The sequence below is a fragment of the Parasteatoda tepidariorum genome, chromosome 2 (genome assembly GCF_982258835.1).
Source record: "Parasteatoda tepidariorum strain Cologne lab strain chromosome 2, Ptep-v5.0, whole genome shotgun sequence".
Taxonomy (NCBI): Eukaryota; Metazoa; Arthropoda; class Arachnida; order Araneae; family Theridiidae; genus Parasteatoda; species Parasteatoda tepidariorum.
Genome location: NC_141756.1, coordinates 14968561 through 14994783, shown reverse-complemented (window position 1 = coordinate 14994783; position 26223 = coordinate 14968561). Strand labels below are relative to the sequence as shown.

The window sequence follows — 26223 nt, the reverse complement described above, 5'->3', positions numbered from 1 at the left end:
AATAATAATAACAAAAATGCCAAACATTAACCTTAAACGCTATTTTCTAGTTACCGTTGTGAACGTGTTAAACTTATTCGCGACAGTTGCTTCATTCACAACTAATCAGGACACCCCACGCTACGTGTGAAAGTGGCATAAGCATGTGAATATGTCTAAAATAATAAAATGAAACGTTTATTTTTCTGTGGAGCTCTTTTATAACTTTAGAACTGTTTGTATAAGAGTTCTAAAATATGGAGAGAGAGTGAAAGGAGCCATTTTACCCCACCCCCCTTCCAGATTCAAAAAAGTCGTTCTAAACTGTAAATGAGAAGCTCGGAAGAGACATTTGAAAAAGGAAATTTTCTTATTGGTTCAGAATTAACCATTATAATAAATTAAACTGCAGACCCTACTAATTTATAAAATTATTTAAAATATAGCATTAGTGATGTTCGCCAGCTTATAGATTTTTTTAAAATTAAAATATGGAGTTTACTGCACGCTATTTAAAATTTAATTAATTTTAATTCCTTATGTCAAATGAGCTCAATGATCAAGATGACACGTGAGGGCTACGTCACCAAATAACACTATTAACCACGTGTTTATTTTGTTTACAGTTATGCTTAGTGAGTCTCACTAAAACTAAATAATTTAAAATCACTGGTAATTGGGTATAATATGAAAAAAGCACAACTACTTCCACTTACTAGGAATAACATTTACCTTTTAGTTTAATTAATAAACTGAGTTTTAAATATGCTTACTAAATTCATAAACTTCGGTAAAACAACAATATAAATTATTTCCAAAGGAACTAGACTAATACAATTCCAACCTGGCGAGTAGCGACTTATAACAAAACACTTCGTTTGATGCTTTTACTTGTTGCTAGAAATCAGGTTCGCAGAAAATGCTGTTTACTAGTTAAATTTAGTAGGAATAACACGATCTGTGACGTAGCTATAGTATACCCAATTGAAATAAAAAATAAGTTATGCAGTAAAAAGCAAAATTAATATAAAATAGACACTTATTCGTTTAAGCGAACCATAAAGCGAGTACGATTATTGATGCCAAAGGCACTTAATTAATTTTAGAAATAATTACAAATTTAAATTTTATTTTATTTTATAACCGTCGTTGAACAGCCGACACAATTTCATGGGTTTACGACTACTTACGTTCAACTCCGTAGCCTTGTAATTTTGAACCAATCCAGAAGACAAAGAAAGTCCTGGATCAGTACCCCCAGAGGTATTAATTTGTTGTGGGAACATGGAGGACTTTGAGACTCGACAGATTTAACGTGCATCAGTCACCATTTACTACCTGGGGAGTCTTCGGCCGGCGAGATTCGAACCCACGACCTCTTGGATATGGGCCCAGCGCCCTACCGACAAAAAAATTGTAGTAAGAAGTTAAATTAATGAAGAAAAGATATCTGTTTATATAAATAGTAAAAAATCATCATACCATTATCGACGCCAATGATTGTTGTTGTCGTTCATTTACGTCGCACTGGAGCTGCACAATAGGCTATTGGCGACGGTCTGGGAAACATCCCTGAGGATGATCCGAAGACATACCATCACAATTTTGATCCTCTGCTGAGGGGATGGCACCCCCGCTTCGGTAGCCTAACGACCTGCACACGAAGTCAAGCACTTTACGGTAGCACAGTTTAACGAGGACCAATACCGCTCACCCTCGGTCCCTGCGCCGACTGATCCAAGTGATCACCCACCAGCACACTGACCGCAGCCAGTGAGGCTTGACTTCAGTGATCTGCTGGGAACCGTGTCTTAACGATCAGTTCACTACGGGACACGCCAATGATGCATAATTAATTTTAGTAGCAGGTAACTGTTAAAATGTTTTATTGATTGGAGTTCTTTCATAGATAGGTACCAAAATATCCTAACCCTTTTGAAGGCCGTGGTAAGTATACTTACCGGCACGTTTTACCACTTTTAATTTAGGTTTCCATTTTTCAATAACTTCAGCTTTCTCGAAGTAAGTTTCAATAAAATTGGTAACTATTTGTCACTTTTAAAAAACGTATAAAAGTTATAAAATACATGATTCCTTTTGAAGTTTGTAGCATTTAAGGAATTTATTTTATAAATGAAGAAAAATAAAAGTCAGTAAGTTCCTAATAGGTCATGTTAAATATATTTACCACCAAAAAATGGAGTTTTTATAAACTAAATGAGTTTTTTTTTATATATATATCAATTACTGTTCTTAAAACAATTTCAATTCCAAAAATACTTTAATTTACCTTTACTAGAAATAAAGGGCCCGTTAAAGGGCTAAGCTAGGTACCAAGTTATCTACTATAGGCACTCTGGAAATAAATCCAACTATACTTCCAACCGAAAAAGATAAGGGTAAGTATCGGAGAAAATTGTTGATTATGATAATTTCCGACTATAACAGGAAATGTTACTGAATACAGTCAATCTTCATGCTGACTGAATCAGTTTCTAAAAGCATTAAGCTTGCTTAAGCTTATAACGTAAAGTCACAAAAGAGGGCAAAAATTATTAGTGAATGGACACAAAATTGGCATTATGTCAGTATTATTAATTATGACATGACGCTTATGAACTTAGGTTTTGTGCATGATTTCGTAGTGTCGTTTAAAGATTTATAAAATTATTCTTTTATTTTCTTCAAATAAATCGATCGTACAAAAAGTACGATATACTTTAAAAAGTTTCAGTTTTGTGAAAATGAAAGACATTAGGGATCTAATTTTATGACATTTTAAAAGTATCTCCCACGCTGCATAAATCTGGTGTATTTTTTAATTTTTTTTATTTATTAATAAATCGATTGACTGTTGAAAAAGTTTGAAAACCATACTATTATTTTTATATTTGGAAATAATCAAATACAAAATTTGAATGAAAATTAAGCACCTCTTGATTAATTAAGACTCCTGATCGATCTCCTCTAGAGATAATGACTTACTCTTTTGAAACTGTTAACCAGTTCAAGTACTTAGGAACCTTGATCTCTAGCCACAACAACCTGAAAATCGAAATAAATAACAGAATTTCCATGGCTAACAGAAGTTTCTACGGCCTCAGAAACCAACTGAAATCCAAGTTCATCAGTGTGAAGACAAATTTAAACATCTACAAAACTTTAATCAGGCCTATAGTTACGTATGGAAGTGAGTGCTGGACCCTAAACAAAACAGAGGAGGAAAAACTGCTAATTTTTGAAAGAAAAATTTTGAGGAAAATCTTTGGATCTCTTCAAGAGAATAACGTAAGGAGAATTCTTTACAACCACGAAATTTACAAAAAATATGGCAAATTCGGTGGGACCGACATTGTGAGAACTATTAAAGCATCACGCATTAGGTGGCTGAGCCACCTCTTCAGAAATTCTGATGCCGTCCCTGCCAAAAAAATGACTTTTTCCACAATTGAAGGGACGAGACGTAGGGGACGACCACCTACAAGATGAATAGACGACGTTGAAAAGGACCTCAAGCTATTGGGAGTCAACCGATGGCGGGCCGTCGCACCGGACAGGGCCAGATGGAGGAAAATCTGTGAGTCAGCCTTGGCCTGTGAAAGGCTGTTGCGCTTATGAAGAAGAGGAAGAAGATTAATTAAGCACTTCAACATATGAAAAATGAAAATTTCATTACTTATTAATACTATTTTGAAGTTTTATTACTTCATTGTTTAAAACTATGTTAAAATAAATATGCTTTCAAACTCAAAAAATTTTCAACCATAGTTAAATTAAATTATGAAAAGTAATAAATAGTTATAAACTTTATTTTTTGCGTCTTTATCTTTGAAAACTTTATCTTTAAAAAATTGAGTTTTATCTCTGTAACAAACTTTTGATCAGTTAAATAATTCCAGAGATGCGTCAAAATAGTTTTTGATAAATGAAAATGAATATTATTTAGCGGGAATCGAAGAAAATTTTGAAGCTGTGGGCTACCAAGGCGAGGAGAAGATATCCCATCCACAGAAGATCAAAATTGTAGTGGCATTTCTTCGGAACAGGGACCATCGCATGCATTCCACTGTACTGCTCTAGTGCGACGTAAGTAAACTCAAAAGTTTACAGCGCTCTCTATATGCTATATATTTTATTGATATTATAAATACAAGCTAAAGATACTGAGTTTAGTCACGCAGAAATAGACAGTTAAAGACTTTAATTTAAATTTTTAGCGGCGGTTAAAAGCAAATACATAAATCAGAGGAAAAGTTTGAAAGTGAATTTAAGTGAGCAGATTTTATTTCAAATCATAAAAATATGCCTCGCAAAAAGAAAATTGAAATTGATGACTTGGTAAATATTCATATAGACCCAAATTATCCCACAGAGGAGCAATCTATAAGACCTAAACTTCGAAAAAAAGCAAAATCTAAACCTCAGAAAAAAACTTTACCTGTGATCAAACATAAATCTCAAATTAGGAAGGATCAGTTGACGAACATTGAATCGAGGGAAGTTTCTGCTTGTAGTTACCAGCCTAAATCTTTAAACAAAAATCCTGTTGAAGCATTAATAAATGATATTTCTTTTGCACATTCCGAAAATTTAAATGAGTCCGATTCCTTTCTAGAAGATTTGGATGAAATGAATAAAGGAGATTTGTGGGAACAGTTCACAATGCTACAAACTTTACACAGAAAGGAAAAAGAGCTAGAAATTGCAATTCTATATGGTATTTATGAGCAAATTTTAACTAACGGATATAAGGACATATTGTTTACTGGATTTAATAATAGTTACAAATTTTAAAACATAAGACACTTTAGAAAAACTTAAACTCAAGAAATTCAGTTTAAGAAAAAATCATATCTTAATCTTATGAACTTAATTCTTATCCTGGTTCTAATACGAGAATTCAGGGTTTAAAAAAAAAAACGGGTCTTTCTTAACTCCAAGGTTTTAATTTTTTTTTTTAAGAACCCGGCTTTTTCGGGTTTTGTAAGAAATATTTTTAAAATTTTCGGGAGTCCTTAATGAGATTGTTTTGATGTAAAAGTTAAATCATTGATAACTATTTATTACTTGTTTTGTTACAAAGTAATCATAGTTTTTATATTCTTATGCTATTATTCTTATTTCTTAATAAAAAAAAACAGACAATTGCATAAAAATTGAAAATTAGGGATATTTCCATATCGTGGTCTTTGGTAGAATAATGCCAACTCTATGGGTATAACTCGTAGCCACCCTCAGTCAAACATCTACGTGTTTTTTCGTACAATTTTTCCCATTTAAAAATCAATTTGGTGCCTTGGTGATTTTAGTTGGCATGGCAGATCACGATAAGGAAATATCCCCTAAAATTATTCAATTAAAAGATCAAAATTTTCTAATTGCATTAAAACTGATTTAGTTCCAGAACTTATTAGGATAAAATTTAAACTTAATCATTTTATCTATTTCCATAATTCTACAATTTTTTTAAATTTCCATTTCAGCTTTTGGTTGCTATGAAATTTGTTATATATTTTTCCTTTAACAGATTGTTTAATAATATTTTGTAAAGTTTACAACTGTAGCAGTTTTGTATTCTTTATTTTAAATGCGTGCTTTGTCCAAAAATAGATTTATATAATGATTATTATAAAAGTAAATATATTTACCATTACCATAATTACAAAACGGTTAAGTTACATGTTGCTTTCGATATGCTTTTCAAAAAACGTTATGTAAGTAGGTAATATTTCAGGATTACTTTATAATATATAACTTTTAATTTTAAGCCTTCAATTTAGAATGATAATAACAAAGTCAGGGTGGCCACCCCCTGGAATTACGTGGGAATTTTTTTAAACTGTAAAAATTAGGAAAATTTGGAAAAAAAACCTGGAAAAAACAGGGAATTTTAAAGAAAAGCTGGATTTTTTTTTTTTTTGGAATTTTACCATCCGTTTTATCCACTATATGTAGATGGGAATTTATTTTCAAACAGTTGAAATATCAAACAAGTAGCAATACTTTGCTTGCATTAATAATCTCTTAATTATTATCCTGCTAAACTAGACTGTCATCTGAAACTCTCCCATGTTGCTAAATGAATGGAGAAATATTTGATCTCTATGGAGATTATGAGACTACATAGCTTTAAAAAAAGCAAAAATTGTGGTGGAGGTGGAAGAAAGTGTTAGGATATTTGCTTCTGTGGATAAAAGTAAGGTTGTTGTTTTTTTTTAGACTTCTAGTCTGTGTACTGAATTCATTTATTGTTCAACTTTGTTCTGATGCTTTGGAGGTATTTTTTTTATTTTTTTTTGTTCACAAAGCAGGGTTCGTGATTTTTTTAAAAATAATAAAAAAAATCAGTTTTTTTTGATTTATATCGGATTTTTTTGATTTAAATCAGATTTTTTTTATTTTTATTCAAATACACTGTAAAAAAATTTAATTTATGATTAAAAATACTTTATAAATGTTTAGTCAAAATTAAATTAATATTAAAACTATATTATAGCAATATTTTAGGAGCTCTTAACTTACTAAAATAATTTTTCGTTATAATACATAGCTTTGAATGCATCGCAACCATTTTGGAACAAATGCATGATTGAAATTTAAAGACTAGATGAAATAGAAGATAATTTAAAGAGTACTTCAGGGATCTGCTTAGGTTTTTCTGAGAGGCACCTATTTTGTGAAAATTTAGACATAATTTGTGAAAATAAAAAATTATATTAAAAAATCAACACAAAATATTGTAAAAATATGGATTTATTGTTTCTTACGAGACACAAAAATAAAATTTTAGGAAAAAATATTTTGTAAAATTATTCTACAGTTTTTCCTAAAGTTGAAGTTGTGAAGGTACTGCTACAGGGTAGTACATTTGGCTTGGACAGACCCCCGTACTTTAACTTTAAAGCAAAGTTTCAATTAGCAAAATATAATTTTAATCTAAAATTGTGATTTCTTTTTTTTCCTTTTGATTTTTAAAATGACAAAATAAATGTAACAGATTGTGTTTATAAATGTAGTCATTCATCAAAAAATAAATATTTAATCTATTTATTTTTATATTAAAATATTCATTTTTAATCCTACATCAATAAAATATAATGTAGATTTTAATTCCTTACTTTTTCGGTCAAAAGGTCGAATTTTAATTAACATAATTAGAATTTTTTTTTTTTTTGAAAAGAATTCATGTTTATTAGTTATTTTCTACAGCTATGCAAGTCTATTAAGACAGCATTAAATGTTTACTTTAATCTGTACTTTCAATCTCAAGAATCAATAGATTTTCAAAAATGCAATTTCAAATGTGTTGGAATTTAACACACATCAAGAAAGAAAGTAATGTTGTTAACTAAAATTAATGTAGCAATTTATCTAAAATAAATTTTAAAACTAAGAAAAGAAAACAATAAAAGTATTAATAATTGAAACACTGTTTTTTAACTCTTAAGATCAATATATATTTAAACAAAATCAGTTGATATAAATGATAAATATCAATGATTTTTTTTAAAAAAATCATTTGATTTAAATCAAGCTGATTTAAATCAACAAATCCTGTCACAAAGTGATTCAAAATACTTTAGTATTTTTAACTTTATAAAATTCTCCAAAATATAATTAGTTATAATTTAATAATAGATTTTATCTTGCACTCTTTTTCCAAAAACTTTTATACTCCCATCAAATGAATTATTTTTTCTTAGCAAAGCCAACCAATCACTAATTTTCTTGAATCGCTAACAGCAAAATCGTTACAATTGTTGCATTGATGCTAATTTTCTGGATTTCATTTTTATCTTTTATAACTTATTTTATTTTTTAAAAAAGTCCTTTTTTGCGAACCCACTAGATGTAACATTAAATTTTACTGTTTTGTTGGTAAATATATGATTTTTGATTCAAAATTTTAATTGTGTATTAATTACTATGTCGAACTGTATGCAAGCACATTTCCGAAATTATTCCTTCTTTCACCCTAAAAAGCTGGCAAAAACCAAGGAATGTATGGAAAACATGGTAAATGATGTATAAACTAAGAATATATTAAAAGAAATTATTTGTATTTGTTTATTGGTAAGAAAGAAAACGGAACTTTGTTTCTTCGTTCTACACTGTACAGGTACATGTTTCCAGTTGGACAACCAGATGATCAAAATTTTAAACTTAATATTAAGTAAACAAGGTATCACTTTCAGGGTAGAAAATTGAAGATTTTGAAATAATGATTTTTAACTTACAAATATCAGTTTTCAAAAAGTTATAGGCTGTTAAAAGAAGGGCTACATCATTTGAAATTTGTAACCGTGGTAAGTAAATCTCTAACAAAGTACAGTTTTTTTTTTAATTCACATTAATAATTAAAAATGAAAAAATAATAACTGAAGCGAACTGCAACAAAACAGGTTATCCTGCACAAATGTGTAGAAACATGTCACATTTTGATTTACAAAAAATATTCTTAAGATACACTTTTGATATTTTGTGTGCGACTCCAAAATTCATAATTAATTGTACTGTGCCATTAGGATTTAGCATAATTAAGTTATTTTTCTGTTTGAAGTAAGATTTTGTTAGTAATATTTTTATTGTTAAATTATAATTAATTATTTTTATGTCAGACACCACTGCATTTCATTTGTTTTTATTTATTTCTATCTCTTATTTTGCTTTTTCTTTATAAAATGAAGTGAAATCTGAATAGAAACCATCTGAACATCACCTTAGGTTAATTTACAGTAATGTATTTCACCTCATTAACCTAATGAAATTTGTTTAACTATGCTATACTTTAAGTTATTTATATTATAACTTAAAATTGATCAACAAAGTTTTTAAATTGTTTTATTTTATTTATTTATTTGAGGAAAGTAACTCAGTTTTAAGTTTTTGAGAGACTATTTAACTTCATTTTCCTTAGAACTTGAAAAATGCATGTATTTAGAGAAAAAAAAAAGTTTCAAAATGTTCTGTTATGTATTTTTTGTAAGTTTTTTTTTTTAGTAAAGAAAAAATAATTAAATTAACTAGAACAATAACACACATCCTATTCAATCTTTAGGTAAATGGGGAAAAAATTGCTAGTATGTAGTTATTAGGCCTATGATGAAACTGTAGAGGGGGTATTAAAAAGAGATAAATTTGCTCTAAAATTTATATAAATTTTTTTTTCATGAATTTGGTCCATCTCTAATGCTGCAACCAGGGACATATGCTCTTCCTTTTACACCATTAGCTATGCCACTAAATTCAAGTAGAAGGTATATCGGTTAATATCATCTACTTTGAAACATCAAATACAATAGATTGTAAGAACTGTACGAAACGATTATTTAATTTTATGCAGGCAATAAATAAAGCCATTAAATGATCCTTTTTCCTGCCCGATAATTTTTTTTGTTATAGGCTAATAATACAGTTTAAAAAAATTTTGCTTTTTTTTTTAATGTACAATGCCATTTTTTTCAATAGTTTTTTTTATTGTAAAATAATGAAACTTTTTGGCTTTAAAAAACTGTCGTTGAATTTTTTTCCCTCTTTTTTTTGACAAAAAAAGAAAAAAAATCAGCAGCAGTTTTTTATTCCAGGATTTTTTAAATTATTAAATTTATAGAAATATTGCTTAAATAAAAGTTTTTTAAAATTTTTAATATACCTTGTACTGTTAAAATTAAAATGAGTAATTTTCCAACTAACTTTTACAAGATGGAAAATGTTGTAAAACACATTGATCCATTCATTCAAACAGGAAATAGAAGACAATATTAATTTAAAGAAGCTATTTAATTGTAAAATAATGTTTATAGTGTTAAGATTTTAATTAAAAGTAATTTCTAGTCGTTATAATGGTTATCATTAACTTAAATTTATATCCAACTTGAAAAATTTACGTCTGACACTGAAATAAAAAACTTCAAATGAATTTTATATTCTATTTTTAAGTTAAGAACTGCATAGAATTTTTTATTCAAATTTCAGCTTCAAAATGCAGTCAAGTTTACATTTAAATTATAAGCAAAACCGCAGAGTTTGACAATTTGTGAGTAATCATTGTTTGCTTTCATGTGATTTACATCCGACACCAACAATTTAATCCATTTAATTTGAACTTATGATTATACCTACATTTTTATAAAATAAATTGTCTTTGGGTTATGATATACTAAATATTTCATATAAAAATTTGATGGTTATAAACTTATTCAAAATCAGGGTTGTCTTACATCTTAAGATAAGCCATCAGGGTATATTTCTATATGAAATAAATTAATGTTAACAGATTAAAGATTAAGTCAAAATGCTTTTAAATATGACCAATTTCATGATTTGATGGTTTTTAAATGGTTAATCAATGCTAGTACAAGTTAAAACAACAAATGAAATAAATTTTTATATGTATATGTCTTGTTAAAAATACATTATGTTTGTTCCAATCAAATGAATAAATGAGAATGTGCTTTTCAGTATTTTATTTTTCACTTGATTGCTGAAATTTTTTTCATGTTACCAGTGTAAACAAATTTTTATTGTACTCTGTATTTGTATGAATTATTCTTTTAAATAACATTTCTTGCATTAAAAAAATCATTTTAATAAGAAAAAATATTTTTAAATACTTTTCTATTAGATTATTTAATTTAATACTGCGTTATGGTAATAAATATATTTTGCAAATTTAAAGCTATTTTGTTAAAATCGATGAAAAAAAGTATTTTTTTCCTTTATATTTATTATTAAGTTTTAATTACTAAAGTGTGTATTTAATATTTTTTCTATTATATTATTTTAAATTGCTTTATTAGTTAACTAATAGGCATTTTGAATTTATAGAAAAATTGAAACAAGAAGAGGAATTTCTTACTGATGAAAGTTTGTTGAAAGAAAAGTAAGTTATCTGACAAAATACTGTCACTAAAACTTTTTATTCAAATGAAAAATATAAATATTAAATGAAAAGAAATTTTTTTATAAAAAAATTGGTACCATTTCTAAAACTAAAACTGTTTAATTATCAAGTTTCAATTCTTTTATTAATCTATGTATTTACTTTTTTTTCTTTTATATTATTTATTATTATTATTATTTTTTTTTTTTACAGAATATCCAAACTAGAAGATGAAGTACAGAAAAGAAAAATGGATTTAAAATTAAAGGAAATAATGTGCTCTGAGTAAAGTTTTTTTTTCTTTTCTTCCCTTTTCGTTTAGATTGCAATTTTAGATTTGCAGTACTGAATTAAAACTTTATTAAATAAAATTCATTTCAAACTTGACCTTTTTGTTGTTGTTGATAAAACCATTGATCAAGTCTCCTGATTTTTTATTGTTAAATTATATGGTTTAATACCACTATGTTGTGTTAAAAAGCCCCCGGATCATTTTTAAATGTTTCAGATATAGACAACAACTACAATGATTGCATGATTTAGATAAATATTTGAGAAAAGGTTCTTTGCATTATTGTTACCATGCTCTAATTACATCATCCATGTATAAAGTGTATGATATTTTAGCATGTGGATATCATAATAAGTGTTAATTCTTGAATTATCAATTTTGTTTAGTCTTTCACTGGTTATAAGTTATTCTCTATTGCTCTGTGTAGAATAGTTGAAATTTTTTTATTATTTTTTAATAACATTTCAACATTCCATATAAATTGTTCTTTCTTTTCTTCGATGTTCATAATCATTATGTATTTGTTCAAATAACTGATTTTGTCTGACTTAATTTTTTTATTTATTTATAAGTCAAACTAATAGTGTTCTGCATTTTTCTTTTTTTTTTAATTGAAAAGACTTAATATATTATAATTTTTAAGTATAGAAATTATAATTTTCAAGTATAGACCTTTGCAACATGCATTATTTAGAAATTGCGCTGTTTTAATTTTAGTATTATCCCTCTCTCTTTTTAATGATTGCATATTTAATAGATTCTGGAAAAATATTGTTGAGACAAAATAAGTGGAAGATTGTTGTTTTAACCTCCCAGCACACACTCTCATCATATTTAAATAAACTGCACGCATCCTATTTTTTACGACTGCTATGACAGAAATTAATGGATATTGATAATAATTTTGTCAAGAAATAAAATAACTTGTTGTTATAAAAGGAAATGCATTCAAATGAAAGTAAATTGTTTTTGAATCCTTATACTAGGGAGGTAGAAAAGCAATGTTATATTTCATTACATATAATTTAAAATTCATTTGTTAATAACTATATTTTAAAACTCAATATAGTTTTAATATTCTTCATAGGCAAGTATAAATAAGTAAAAAAGGAAAGTTTAACATTACTTACTTCTGCAAGGAATTTTACTTCTGTGAAACAAGTGAGGAAAATAAATAACTAGTTACTAAAACTAATTTCAAACTACCTTTTTAATATTTTTATTATTGCTAAAAAATTTAAAATGAACGAAAATAAGAAACTAGCAATGAAAGAGAGTACAGTAATAATCGAAAAATAGGATTCTAATTAGATTTCTTAATGTTCGAAATTCACACTGCATTCTGTGCAAATGCCTTCAGTAATCCAATACCAACATAGAACATCATTTTTTCCATCTGAATCATTAATTATCATCACTGCTCAAAATATAGTGCAGATTCACTACTAATATTATTTATTTCTATATCTTCTTCACTCAAATAGCTCTTAATCTCAAATCCAAATGTTTCCTTCACTTCTTTTTCTTCCTTGGACAATTTTAAAAGAATTCGAGGAAAATCATCTGATTGTCAAAATTTTTTCCCATGAAAATCGATATCAATTATATATTTGATTTTATACAAATTAAAATAATACAAGTCAATTATTAACAAGAAATTAGAAAACACTTGAGAAAGAAATATTTATTTAATTTCCTCCCACGACCACGCAGGTGTGGTAAATTTTACGAACGAGCCACCACATAGCACAAAACCTCAATTAAAAATAAAAATTGTCATGTGACTTCCTATTGGCACATTCTATGATGTGTGGAAAGGTGGAATAGAAATGATCTTTAAGCATCCCAGCTGTAATATGCCAAAAAAGTATTAAAAACCGAATTTGTCGTAAAATTTGTATGCTGGAAGGTGAAAGATAAAAGAAGTGTTACATACTGCCTTTAAAAATTGATGTGTAATAAGCTTTATCCATTGTTTTCTATCTATTGGGATGAAAAAAACTTTTTTTTCCTTTCTAAATTAAAAGTTTTTTTAAAAAAAAAAAAGAAGTGAGCATTAGAGAAAAAAATTAACAAAAACTACTCAAACTAAAAAGAGATTAATTAATAGTTTATCATCCTTATAAACACTGAAATTAATCATAGTCGGGTCTAGTAGTTAATGTAGCCTAATAGTCAATATTTAAGTTAATTCTTAATTAAGTGTTAGAAATTAGTAGTTTATTATGTTATAAATATTTAGGTTAATTCATTATCAAGTCTTGATTTTATTGTTATTAATATATAAAACTTATTTTTAGGGTTCAGTTTATGGAAACTATAAGAAAGATTAGTTTGCCTTGCTCTCTTAAGAAAGATGGAGAAGTTTATGATTTTTCTGATGGTGAAAGAGGGTAAATAACATTGTTATCTAAATGTATGGTAGTTTACATCTCATCATTTATAATTAGTTTTCATCAATGCTCATATATCTTTTAATTTAAAAAACAGGTGTTTAGTTAACCAGAGATATTTTTATCTCTAACACGCATTGGAAATCAGAAATACTCATTTAAAAAAACTAGTAAGGTGTATTTACTAGAAAATGGAAATGTTTGAGATTTCATATTATGCTGTATATTTATAGAAATTACAAAATAAAATACGATGCTATTGAAATTTCAATGAAAATAATATATTTTACTTATATATTTTTATTTTTTATACTAAATGTCAAACATGCTTATCAAAATAGTACACATTTCTTTGCGATCTTTTATTTCAAGCATGAAAGTTTTTTTTTATTTTATATGAAATTGGTCACTTGTGATCTCTAATGTTATTTATAGTTTGATTTACTCATAATTCTTTACTCTGTAGGGAGTATAGGGCCTTTTGTCATGACTCTCTATCTCACCCTGCTGGTGGCCGAGCTCTTTATGTTTTGTTTTATTACCGTCGTTGAGCAGCCGACCTAATTTTTCGGGCTTACGCCTACTAATGTTCAACTCTGTAGCCTTGTCATTTTGAACCCAATCCAGAAGACAAGGGAACTCCTGGATCAAGTATTGGGAGAAATTTGCCTTCCTGGAAGACTTTTTGATGGAACTAACCCACATTTGCGTTACATTGAGAGGAAAACACACAAAAACGGTTAGTCTGACGGCAAGGGAGCTCTAACTCATGATACGTCCACCACTGAGGATATTTTACATTAGCACTGTAGTCAGTGCTAGCAGGGTTTGGAATTCGTATCGACCAGCCATCGCTGAGATTCGAACCCGGTTTACCTCATTGGAAGGTGATCACTTCACCCCCTGATCCACCACGACTACTATATTTTGTTAATCGCCTTGTTATATCCCTCTTTTGTTTACTCAAGGTGTTCATTCCATCGCCTGATTGAACTTAGATTTTTCCAGTTTTCTGATAGCGTGTCCAATCCATCACCATTTACGCTCCCTGATTTCTAATTCTATTGGTTATTGTTTACTGATTTTAAATAATTAAGTATCTGATGCTTTGTAAACCTATTTTATATATAGAATTCTTCTGATACAATTGTTGACAAAAGCCTTTTATTTATTTATATTTGTTTTCAAGTTGTACCAAGTTTCTGAACCCTATGAAACTACTAATTTAACATTTCAGTTAAATATCCTTATTTTTGTTTCATTTGATTTAGTTTTTAATGCCCAAAATGTATTTAAAATAATGGAAGCACTGCGTGTATTGTTCAACCTGTTATCAATGTCTTGATCTGTATTTCCTCTATCATTTATAATTGATCCATGGTAGGAAAAACTGTTGACTTCTTCAATTGTATAGTTTATTATATTATATTTACGTATATCTATATATGTGTGTATGTTTTATTCTACTTTGGGTTAATTTTCTTAATCGTTGTTTGATCTTTAATTCACATTTTTTTGCTTCAGTATAAAGGATAGTTCTATTTGTTTGCATATGTTGTAGGTTGCTTGTTAGAAGGCAGAGGTCTTCCCGGTTTTACTCCTGATAAAATTTTAAAGTGTGGTAATTGGTATCCACTATGTATTGTTCGTACATGGTAATTTTCCTACATTTTCTGGATAATATTTATGAATAAATCTTGTATTCCATAACTTTTTAATAGTTTCCAAACTGTTTCTTTGTGGACACTGCCAAATACTTTTTCAAAGTCGATAAAATTTAGATAATGTGTTGTTTGCCATTCAATTCATTGTTCAACTATTTTTTTTTTAAATTGACAATTTGGTCTGTGCATGATTTGTTGGCTGTAAAGCCAGCCTGTTTTGGTACTATTGTTTTCCTTTTTTTTTTTTTCGTGTTTCATTCTCTCGTGAATTATTCTGGTAAAGTTCTTGCTTGAAACACTTATAAGTGTAATTCCTCTTCAGTTATTGCAATTCACTAAGTCTACCTTTTCTTCTATTTTTATTAATAGACCTTTCTTCCAGTCTTCTGGCCATTCTTTTTGTTTCACAATTCTACTGTACAAAGTTGCTAAGACTTCAGATGTTATTTCTGGGCTTTCCTTAAGAAGCTCAGCAGAAAGCTTTTTTCAGCAATTGAATTGCTTTAAGCACTGATTTATGGTTTTTCTATTCTCATATTTCACTCCAAAATGAATTTTGCTCCACCAAAAGAATCAAGGAGTATTTTCACTTTATGAAAAAAATCTCAGCTATTTCTCTGCAATCTCCCTTTCATTCGATTTGCATGTCAATGTAATTACTGTGTCTTATATTTGATTTTTTTCCTTTTTTACATTTTATACCTATATATAATAAATATATCATGGTGTATAAATAGACTACCTAATTTTGATTACAAGGTCACGAATTTCTGGTATTTTGGATACATAAGTGGACCAATCAATAAACCAAATATGAAAATTTCTAAAATTAATCCTTTTGGAATTCATTGTTGATGGAATTGGGGGGAAAAAATCATATGAAAACTGGAAATATCCACGCTGCCCCTATAATTATCATGTTTCAAATTATACTAGATGCGTAGCAAAATGTAAATTCAAATGTTGTTATAAAATCTTTTAGAAAGTGTAGAATTTTGAATTCTTTGGATGACAATTTTGAGACCGTTAAATTTCTGGCTTTTAAAGTTTTTATTTTGTTACATTTTTTAAAAAATACTTTTGAATAATTCTTATTCTAAATTTTCTGAATGTAATTGAAAGTATTGAAATACCTTTATATGTAAAGAAAATATGATTAGAGGAAATGCAAAATTAATTGTGTATAACAAATTAAAAATAGTTTTTTAAAGGTATAAATTGATACAGAGCTATTCTTATTGTATTGTTTAAAGTGCCTTGATATTTCACAATTAACAAAATATAACTTTATTACTGGTGTATAAGTGAACATTTTTTGGTGGTAAAAAAGTCGACTTATGCACCAAGATTATACTACCTTGAACTAGTCTCTTGTATTTTAGAATATATTAGTTTTTTTTTCATTGCTATAAAAAATTTCCAGAAATATAGGTTTACCTTTCTGTTTCATTGTTTGTTTTTTTAACAGCATAGGCATTTTGATATTGCTTAAATAGATTATTAAAATACGCTTTATAATCTTCTAAAGAAGTTGACCAATTAATGTGGAAGTTAGCATTAAATTCTGCTATCATTACTACAGCTATAAATATGTTATGTCCATAAAAAACAGGAGTGATTTTAATATTAGCACTGTAAGTCCTGTAAGCACTGTACACACGCAAAAAAAAAATTTAAAAAAAAATGTTGAAGTTTAGAACAATTGAGGTTTTGAGAAACCCAAATCAATAACATTTCAATGTATGAGGAGAAAAAGTTAACAAATTTGACAGGGTTGCCACTCAACAGGAAAAACCTGAAAAATGCAAGCAATTTCTTTCTACACGGAATTTTTTTTTTCCAGTTTTGAATGGCAACCCTATTTTGAATTTCATGAACAAAATAATGGGGATGGAAAATCTGTTTTACCATCACTCCTATTGTTTTTATTGCTTAATATTTAAATAGGGTGCAATTAATTTGTTTAAATTTTTATGTAAATTATTCTTGCAATTCAATGTTGACATTTTTTTAAGAAACCACTTCTCTTAGCAACCTTTTCAAAAATAAGACTTTTGGCACTTCATTTTATTATTATGGTTTATTGTTCTAACATAGCTTATCGATTGATTGCCTTTTTCTTCTATTATTAAACACTACATTCATCAAAACTTGGGGGTGAAAACCAAAAAAAATTTATTACAAACAATATTTTACTTGCAAATTTTATATGGACTGATTTAATCAGATTAAATATTATTTCATGTTTTTAGGCTCATTCTTGGGCTTTTACTGAAAAAGGAACAATTAAAGAGAGAATTATCATCAGGACAAGTGGTAAATATGTTTACTTCTTTTTTTAAATGTCTATGTAAGTAATTTATAAAAATCCTGTAACTAAATCTATTTGCGTAACGAAAAAAAACAGAGATGCTGCGAACTTATATTTTTGGAAGGGGGGTTTACACTTTGCTGAAGGAAATTTCTAATGTAACCGAAATCATAACTGTTTGTAATTATAGGTACACGTAGTTAATATTTATTCATAGTGTGTTTTTCCACCAACACAAGTGATTTAACAATTTTATACTTAATTAATTATTCTAGTCAATGAATTATCTAATTAATGAAAAGAATGAAGTCATTTACAGCTGAGATGAATACACAATTTTTCACCATCCCATGAATCTAACAGTATCTTGAATCAGGTGTTTTCAGTTGAGACTATGGAAGTGTATTATTTTAGGCGTGGGAGAAATGGATTGTTATTATTCCCATTTGAGGCAGTGATTACAAACTTGGTGCTACAAACTAGTTAATCTTCAAAGAATTATTGATATGCCAAATACATTTTATATTTAGCATAAAATATTTTGTATCAAGGTAGTATTTTATATTAAAATATTTCTTTGTATTTATAGCAATTGGGTTTTTTTTTTTTTAATTTTTTTTTCCTTACAGTTTATAAAAGATAAATTAGGGAAAATATTTGCATAAGAAATACGCATTGTACTTGAAGATCACCCTTTATTATTATATATTAACAATTCAGAAATGCAGGGTGTGTGTCATTGCCCAGTATTCCTTACAATTTTTATTTTCTTTAAGGTAAAGGGTTGCTCAGTTTACCCTTGTCCAATATTTCTCTATTGAGGTTTGTTTAAGATTAGGGTTCAACTTCTGGTATTGCTTTCATTGTTATTTTTTAAGATTAAGGGATTAGCTCAGTATTTTACTTTCTAAGTATATTTACTTGCCAAATATTTCTTGCAGAGATACTTATTAAGTTTAAGTGTCATTGCTTTGTATTCAGTGTAAGCCAATCATGATTATTGGACTCATTTATGACTAATTTTTCCAGTCAGTAAATGAAATAAATCTAGCATAAATATATTAAATAAAAGAATAAAATTAGAAATAATTATGTTTGCAATAGTTTGTCTGAATTTTCTTTTGCAACCACCAAAAGAGTTGTAGATGCCCCTCAAATATTTCAATGGGCACATAATTTCCATCACGGCATGTCTTTGTTGATAATCATTATCAAAAAATACTTCCTTAAGATAAATATTCAATTTGTATCTCTTAAACTTTTTTTCATCAAAGAAATTTATTTTAAAATTAAGCGTGTGTAATTGTTAATTATTTTTCAGCTTAATGCAGCACACGACTTTATGACTACTAAACTGCATTTACAAACTAATTGTCGAAAGGCTGAGTCTTAGATTAAGTCTTAGAAAAAGAATTAATATGTTCTTTTTCTCTTCTCCTAATATCTGTTCAAACTGACTCGTCTGTTTCGGAAATGGAAGCTCCATTCACAAAATGATTGAAAAAAGATATTTTGAAGATTAAGGGGGAATGTTAATACAGTAGGGAACTGATTATCCGGAACGATCGGGACCATCGCTATTCCGGATAACTAATTTTTCCGGTTTTTCTGAATCGATACAAAAAGCCGTTTTAACCCAACTAAAAAATAAATAAAAAATAGTTGGAAATAATCTTAAATAGTTGGAAATAATAAAAACGATGAAGTAATACACTAATGATTATTTCCAAAATGATGGTAAGGTAAACATCTTTCAAAAAAGAAAGAAAAATCATAAAATTTTATGAGGAAAAAGAAAAAAAAATTTTAAAAATGGCGGGAAAATTTATCAAATTTCGTTCCGGTTTTCTGATTTCCGGAAAACGGGTTCCGTACTGTAATTGTTAATTGAATACCTGAAACTATGCATATGTAAGCGTACTTTCTTTTATCCCAATTTAAGAAACTCAATAAATGTGTAATGACTACTAAATTATTTGCGTTTTCTAAAAAAAGATTAAGGAAAAAAAATTTAAATTTCGTAAATTTGCCGAATAGCTAGGCAAATGTAGCTGAATAATGAAAATCTTAGGGAGGTCACATTGACTTCCTATCCTGACGCCCCTGTTGAAAAGTGTCGTATAGTTAGATTTATAATTTGTATGACAACCATGTTCATATATCTCCAGAAAAACTTGACAATGTTAGAGATTGCAAGTAAATTAATGTCGATCTATAGCAGGATGCAAAATTTTCACTCGCCATTGTCGGTCAAGTATTTAGAGCTCTAGTAGGTAACAGAGTTTGATTCCAGTTAAAAATAGAGTTAGACTCAAGTGTAACAGAGTTTGACTAAAAAATTACAGAGTGAGAGTTACAGAGTTTGACACTAGAGCTGCAATTGACAAATGGTATTTCTGATATTTTACTTATTTTAATTATTTTCAATGATATATGGATGATATTGAAACCATTAAGACTTTAGGAAACTTCAAGTACTTGTTTTAAGTTAATATTATTATTATTTTTCAAAAATGTGTTTCCATTTTTCAACTTTTATGGTTTTCACACCAAAAAAAAGAAATTCTTTATGCTACAACTGTTAACATTTTAAAAATTACTTATATTTTTCCAAAAATAGTGACGACCAAAAATTTGTGACTGGTTAGTAACTGTAGATCTGAAATTTCATGCCCTGCTTTATAGATTTAGCATCTTAAGTAAAGACTAATGCTCTAAAAAAATACCTTATCAATGTTGGAAAAAGCTTTTAATTTTCAATGCTGCAGTCTTAATTAATTTTAACTGATTAATTTTTCTAATTTAATTTTTATAATGTAACTATGTAACATCATTCGATAAACTTTCTGTTAGACAAAGTGTTTTTTAATATGCATAAGTATTTTATGATTACTTTGTTATTGGTTGGTTTGGTATGCTGAGCATTCCAAAACATCAGAAGTAAGAGACTATCAATTTGTAATTAAAAATATTTTTTTTACAGCCCAATAAAAATTAAGATTTTTCTTTTTTAGTTGAGCCCTATTAAGAGAAATAAAACCAAGACAATATAAAAAAAATTTATTAGCCAAGTCTATTAAGAAAATTTTTGTATTTTCTGATCAGTTTCATCTGTAGACTCGTATAATTTATCATTGTTTGTGAAAAATTTTTCATCATCATTGAAAATTTTTTGCTATTAACTAATAAAGAAAAAAAGAGCCCTCCTCTTCAACGAAAGTATGCCTTTTTCGAATTCCCGAGTAAAATTAAAAAAATTCATTTTTATGCTTTTTCCTACCAATGCAAACGCAATTTAAAATTACATTCACATGATTTAAAATCCCAAATGAAACGATTTAAAATCTCTCATTGAGTTTCCCATTTTTGCGATTTTATATCAAATATCCCATTTTGCATTCATGTGATTTGAAAGCTACTATTATGATTTGTGTTCAAGTGACTTGAAAATTATACATCGGAATTTGTATTCACGTGATTTTAACATGAAACATTGAGATTTGTATTCGCGTGATTTCATAATGAAACATTGAGATTCGCATTCGTGCAATTTTAAAATCAAAACATTGAGAATCGTTTTAACACGATTTTAAAATTAAATGTCAAGATTTATTAAAATTAATTGTCAAGATTTATTAAATTAAGTGTTAAGATTCAAAAATCACACATTGAGATTCATGCTCACACAGTTTGAATAAATAAATAAAGTACTCACATCCATATTTTTATTAAAACGTTGATAACATTCAGTATATAAATGTGTCTTACATACTTTTCCCTTGCTCCAATTTTAGATATTTTTTCAATTATATATTTAAAAAGTGTTTTTGCACCTAGCATTTTTGGATTTCTCTTTTCAGCTTTTTTGATCTTTATCAAACTTACCCCTGTGACATGAATCAATATAAATTTCAATAAAAATTAAACATTTCTGAAAAAAATCACTAATTTTCTGACAAATTTCACCTAAATGAAATTGTGACAAAAAGGTTGAAACTAGTTGCTTGAGTTAATCAATGCATGCTGAAAAGTTTTTAATTGAGATAATGTGTTCGCTGAATGTTTTTCATTTTATCTAAGTCTATTAATCTGTTTAAACAATTATAGAAGTAAATTTTAAAAAGGCTAAAAACAGACAAATATATGTTATTAAATTAACTACCCAAAATTACTCGATACATAATGCTTGAAAAAATCTAGTGTTATTTCTACAGCTTTAAAGTTATACCTTTATATTAATCTTATTCTAAAAATATCTTGCTATCAAATGATACTCTATCATCAAAAGTTTGTTAGAAACAAACAAACGAAAATCAGAAAGAAAACAAAAATCAATCATTTAATGGAAAACTAAGATGATGAGGGGAAAAATTTTTTAACAATTACCTCTTTTATTTTTATGGAAAAGAAATCTTTTTTTAGCGTTGTTAATTAAGTGTTTATTTTTTATTGTTAATTGTTATTTCTATTAGTATTCTGCAATTTCCTTGAGATAATCGCATATTTTTGTAAACTTAGGAAATTGCAAAAATAGAAGAAAACTGTCGGAAAATGAATTTAGCTATTGAAAGTAAGTTATAAAAAAGTATTTTTTATTAAATGTTTTCTTTATCTAATATTTAAATTTATTTGTATTTATTCTTGTTGATTTAGGTGGCGAGAGAAATTCCTCTTCGGAAAGATTAGATGTAAATACAATGGATTCCGAGGACTTCAAAGACTTAGAATGGTAAAATATTTTGTGACTGTGTTGGTAATTAAATATATTTAAAACATAAATAAAAATAAGTAATTGGAATAAACGTAAGGGTTGTCTTCAGGTTGCATTTCTTTACGGAAATGATGTATTTCAAAATAAAAATTACTCTTTATAATGCAACGATACCCAAAATGAAATAATGTCGCAATTTTAAATTTGTTCAAAAATGAAGAAGAAATAAAATATTAAACCAATTTACCAACAAAAAGCAAACAGAGAAAGAGTTGTGTAAATGACTAAATGAAATGTTAAACTTAATTGACTAATCTGACAGTTAATAAAATTGCAAAAAATAAAATGGGGCAAGCTTTTAACTAGTGTAGTAATATTAATAAGATTTGTAAAAATTATAGGGAAGAAAATCATACACTAATTAATTTATAATTTTTTTTTCCAATTAAACTTTGTATAGGGTCAGTTTTGTTTATTTAAGTCTTACATATTTATATTAGTACAGTAGGGAACCGATTATCCGGAACGATCGGGACCATCGCTATTCCGGATAACTGATTTTTCCGGTTTTCTGAATTGCTACCAAAAGCCGTTTTTTTATTGTTAAACCCAACTAAAAAAAAAAAAATTGGAAATAATCTTAAAAAGAGGAAAAAACGATGAAGTAATACACTAATGATTATTTCCAAAATAATGGTAAGGTAAACATCTTTCAAAAAAGAAAGAAAAATCCTAAAATCTGATGAGGAAAAAAAAATGTTTTTTTAAAAATGGGGGGAAATTTATCGAATTTCGTTCCGGTTTTTTGGTTTTCCGGTTTTCTGAATTCCGGATAACGGGTTCTGTACTGTAGTTATATTTTTATGTGGTAGTGTACTCTTAAGTAATTGAAATTTTGTTACTTTCCATTCCCTTCTTCAAGATACTTAGGATATTTTTCAAATATGGTGTCTTATTTGATACACAAATGAATATTTTAAATCATTTTTGCCTTTTTACGGAAGTTTTATGCCTGACTCTAAACCATTATATCAGTTTAAATATTTGTTGAATTTTCTTTTCTTTCAATTATAGAGCAAAGGAACAATTCTATTGTACTGATTTAATTCTATATTGGTTTTGTAAATTATTAAGTCTGGTCAGTATTTAATATTTATTCTATTTAAATTGTGAAATAGTTTTATTATTGGAATTTTTTTAACACATAGGTTTTCATCCTAACTGAAAGCCTAATTTATACAGAACACAGTAAATTTTTTTTGTTATCGCTTTTTTTATTAAATATCATCCTCTGCTTTTTAAAAACTTCCTTTAAAAATTAACTTTAATTTCAATATCTTAACGCATAATAAAATAAACTATTGCAAAGCTATCTTTTTTAATATAACTATCTTTTTTCAGAAGAAATTTGTCTTTATTTGAAACAAACAGCCTAATTTTTTCAGAATATATAATTTTAAAAAAATCGGAAAAAATTTCTTTCATCAAAAATCAATCTGAAGGGAAAAAAAAATCTTTTTTATTTTATTTTATTGAATGTTAATCAATTGCCTTGTAATTTAATTATTCAACTATCCTACTTTCAAAATAAAACTCATAAAATAATTTTGTTTTTGTTTTACAGTTTGAAAACTACGAATCAGAAAATAAATAGTCGCATCCAGTTGTTTACCAAACTTCTCCAATTCTTAATTGAGGCCATAGAAAGTGAACACAATTTAAATGATGATTTGAAAATATTAGCCTCTGCTTGTGAGAAAATACAACATTGGAACTATGATGATGTAGATGAATTGGGAGAACTGTGCAAGAAAGTTCATTCTATTAAAATAAAATGATATCTCAAAAAATTTTAAAAATTGAAACATTAACTAAAAAATTTTTATTTTGGTGTTGTTAATGTGATATGCATAATCAATGTTCTACTCTATCTTTAAATTATGTCTAGCCTGTTTTTAATCATTTTTTTTTTGTACAAAAAATCATAAAGAACTTTTTTTTTTAGGGGAAAAAAAAAAGATTCTACTTCTTAGAAATTTTAATTTTTCTATACATGAATAAGTATTGCAAGGCTATGAATGCAAGACAAGTTACGCACAGCCGAAATAACTTTTCAGCTGTCACTAACTAAGAGCACAAGAGCCAATTAAAATTATTGTGATAATCAGGTGGCCTGTTTTTTTGTTGCTTTTGACAATTATTCGAAAAATAATCTGAATTAAAATACAAACCAAAAATTTTCTGTTGTAAATTTGTTTTGGGTCTTTACGTACAGGATATCCCTTGAAATGCTAACTATATTTTAAAACTTAATTTTTAAAGGAGTAGAAAGAGAGAGAGAAAAATGTACAGTTTACTGCATTCTGCTCAAGAAATCAAAGAATTTATTCTTCCCAATTCACGAAATTTGTTACAAATGTTATCAACAGATGGCACTGTTGACTTCATAAAATTATTATACAATATTTTCTGAAAAACTAGCCTTTGCTGTGACACCATTTATGGGCAAAATTTACAGTTCATGAAATTGGTTCAACATACAACAGCACTCTTTAATTTAGTAATTTTTTCCCTTTAATCAGTGCCATTTATTGATAAATTTTGTATTTAATTTTGGAACTTGGGAAGAATAAATTCCTGGCTTCTTTCAACAAAAGGCCTAACTTTTGATTCTGAACACTTAAATTGCATTTTATAGTTGCTCTAGCTACTATTCTTAGTTCAATTAAAATGTAACCATTAAAGTAAAAAAAAAAAAAAACTTTGGTTGTTAAAAAAATACTATATCTGACAATTTAATATCTCAAACCATTTTTTTTATCTAATTCACACAAGACTAACCATAATTTTTTTTCTTATTTACACTTGTATATTTAGCATTTCCTTTAATATCACTTAAATAAGAAAAATTATGATCTTTAAATTTGTAAAAACTTTGTGAAATAAAAAAAAAACACTTAATTTCTTATAGTTCCATTCATAACTATAGCATGTATGATTTTTTAATTATGTAATTAATAATTGAATGCAATAATTCTGAGTTAATATAAGCTTTTAAATTCCTGCTAATTGAATTTGTACACTTTTGCTTAAATCCTAAATAAAATAATACTTTTACCTTTTATTACTCAGCAAAATTTTACACATTAAGTTGATATATCCTGCATAATTGTAGTTTACATTGCTTTATTACTACTACAGCTGTTTGGAAATTAACTTCTTTCATTTATTCATTTTGTTTAATAAAAAAGAATTTTAATTTGCACTATTGTTTTGTTGTTATCGATAAATGTGTGAGTGTTTGCATTTGTTGATAAATTATTTTAATAATATTTTTATTTAGAATATGCTAATTAGAGAAAATTGTATCTTTTACAAACTCATAATATAGTGCCATAAAAGAATTTACTAAAAAAAAAATTTCTCCATAGCTTTTGATTCCTAGCCAAATACAAACTCTCACATATTTTAAATTTTTATATAGATTTATATTGTCTTGATCTTCAATTAAAAAATTTTATAATATCTAAATATTTTTTTCTAAATGAAGAAAATTTGGAATTTCATATTTAAAAACAAAAACTGAAAAGTTCATAAAATCAATGTAGTATAAATGCAAACGGTGCTTTTTAGCATTCTTACATCTCATCTGATCTCTTAAATCTGGTTATGCATCAAAATATATCAATCTAAAATTGAACTGTTTGCAATTTTACTATTTAGAAATCATTTGAAATAGAATAAAATTTCAAAAATTGAACTTTAATGACTTTATATTTGAATTAACTGTATACGTCTAGTTTTTTTCTTTTATTTTTAGTTACACTTTTGACAACAAAATATTTAAAATAAACTTTTCCTAAGTTTAACTGGAGAACAATTTTCCACAATGCATGAAATTAATTATTACGTTTTTTTTTAAAAAACATATAAATGTAAACATATATCAAATATTTTAGTACTAAATGTAAATGCATAAAAATAATTTATT

General features: G+C 27.2%; 1 protein-coding gene across 1 annotated transcript; it reads left to right on the top strand.

Moving 5' to 3' along the window:
• The first annotated feature begins 4167 nt into the window (after nucleotides 1–4167).
• LOC107456185 (uncharacterized) lies at nucleotides 4168–25497 on the top strand. The gene is made up of 8 exons (XM_043049364.3): nucleotides 4168–4696; nucleotides 10807–10861; nucleotides 11075–11146; nucleotides 13454–13546; nucleotides 17463–17526; nucleotides 22040–22091; nucleotides 22175–22250; nucleotides 23857–25497. The coding sequence occupies exons 1-8, from the start codon at nucleotides 4282–4284 to the stop codon at nucleotides 24068–24070; spliced, it is 1041 nt and encodes a 346-aa protein (XP_042905298.2). The 5' UTR covers nucleotides 4168–4281; the 3' UTR covers nucleotides 24071–25497.
• The last annotated feature ends 726 nt before the right edge of the window (nucleotides 25498–26223 follow it).

Excerpts from the sequence above, each read along its gene's own strand:
- LOC107456185 (XM_043049364.3), top strand. The coding sequence starts at position 4,282 with ATGCCTCGCAAAAAGAAAATTGAAATTGATGACTTGGTAAATATTCAT. Across the intron at positions 13,547-17,462 it reads TTTTCTGATGGTGAAAGAGG|GCTCATTCTTGGGCTTTTAC; the intron begins GTAAATAACATT and ends TCATGTTTTTAG. Across the intron at positions 22,251-23,856 it reads GACTTCAAAGACTTAGAATG|TTTGAAAACTACGAATCAGA; the intron begins GTAAAATATTTT and ends TTTGTTTTACAG.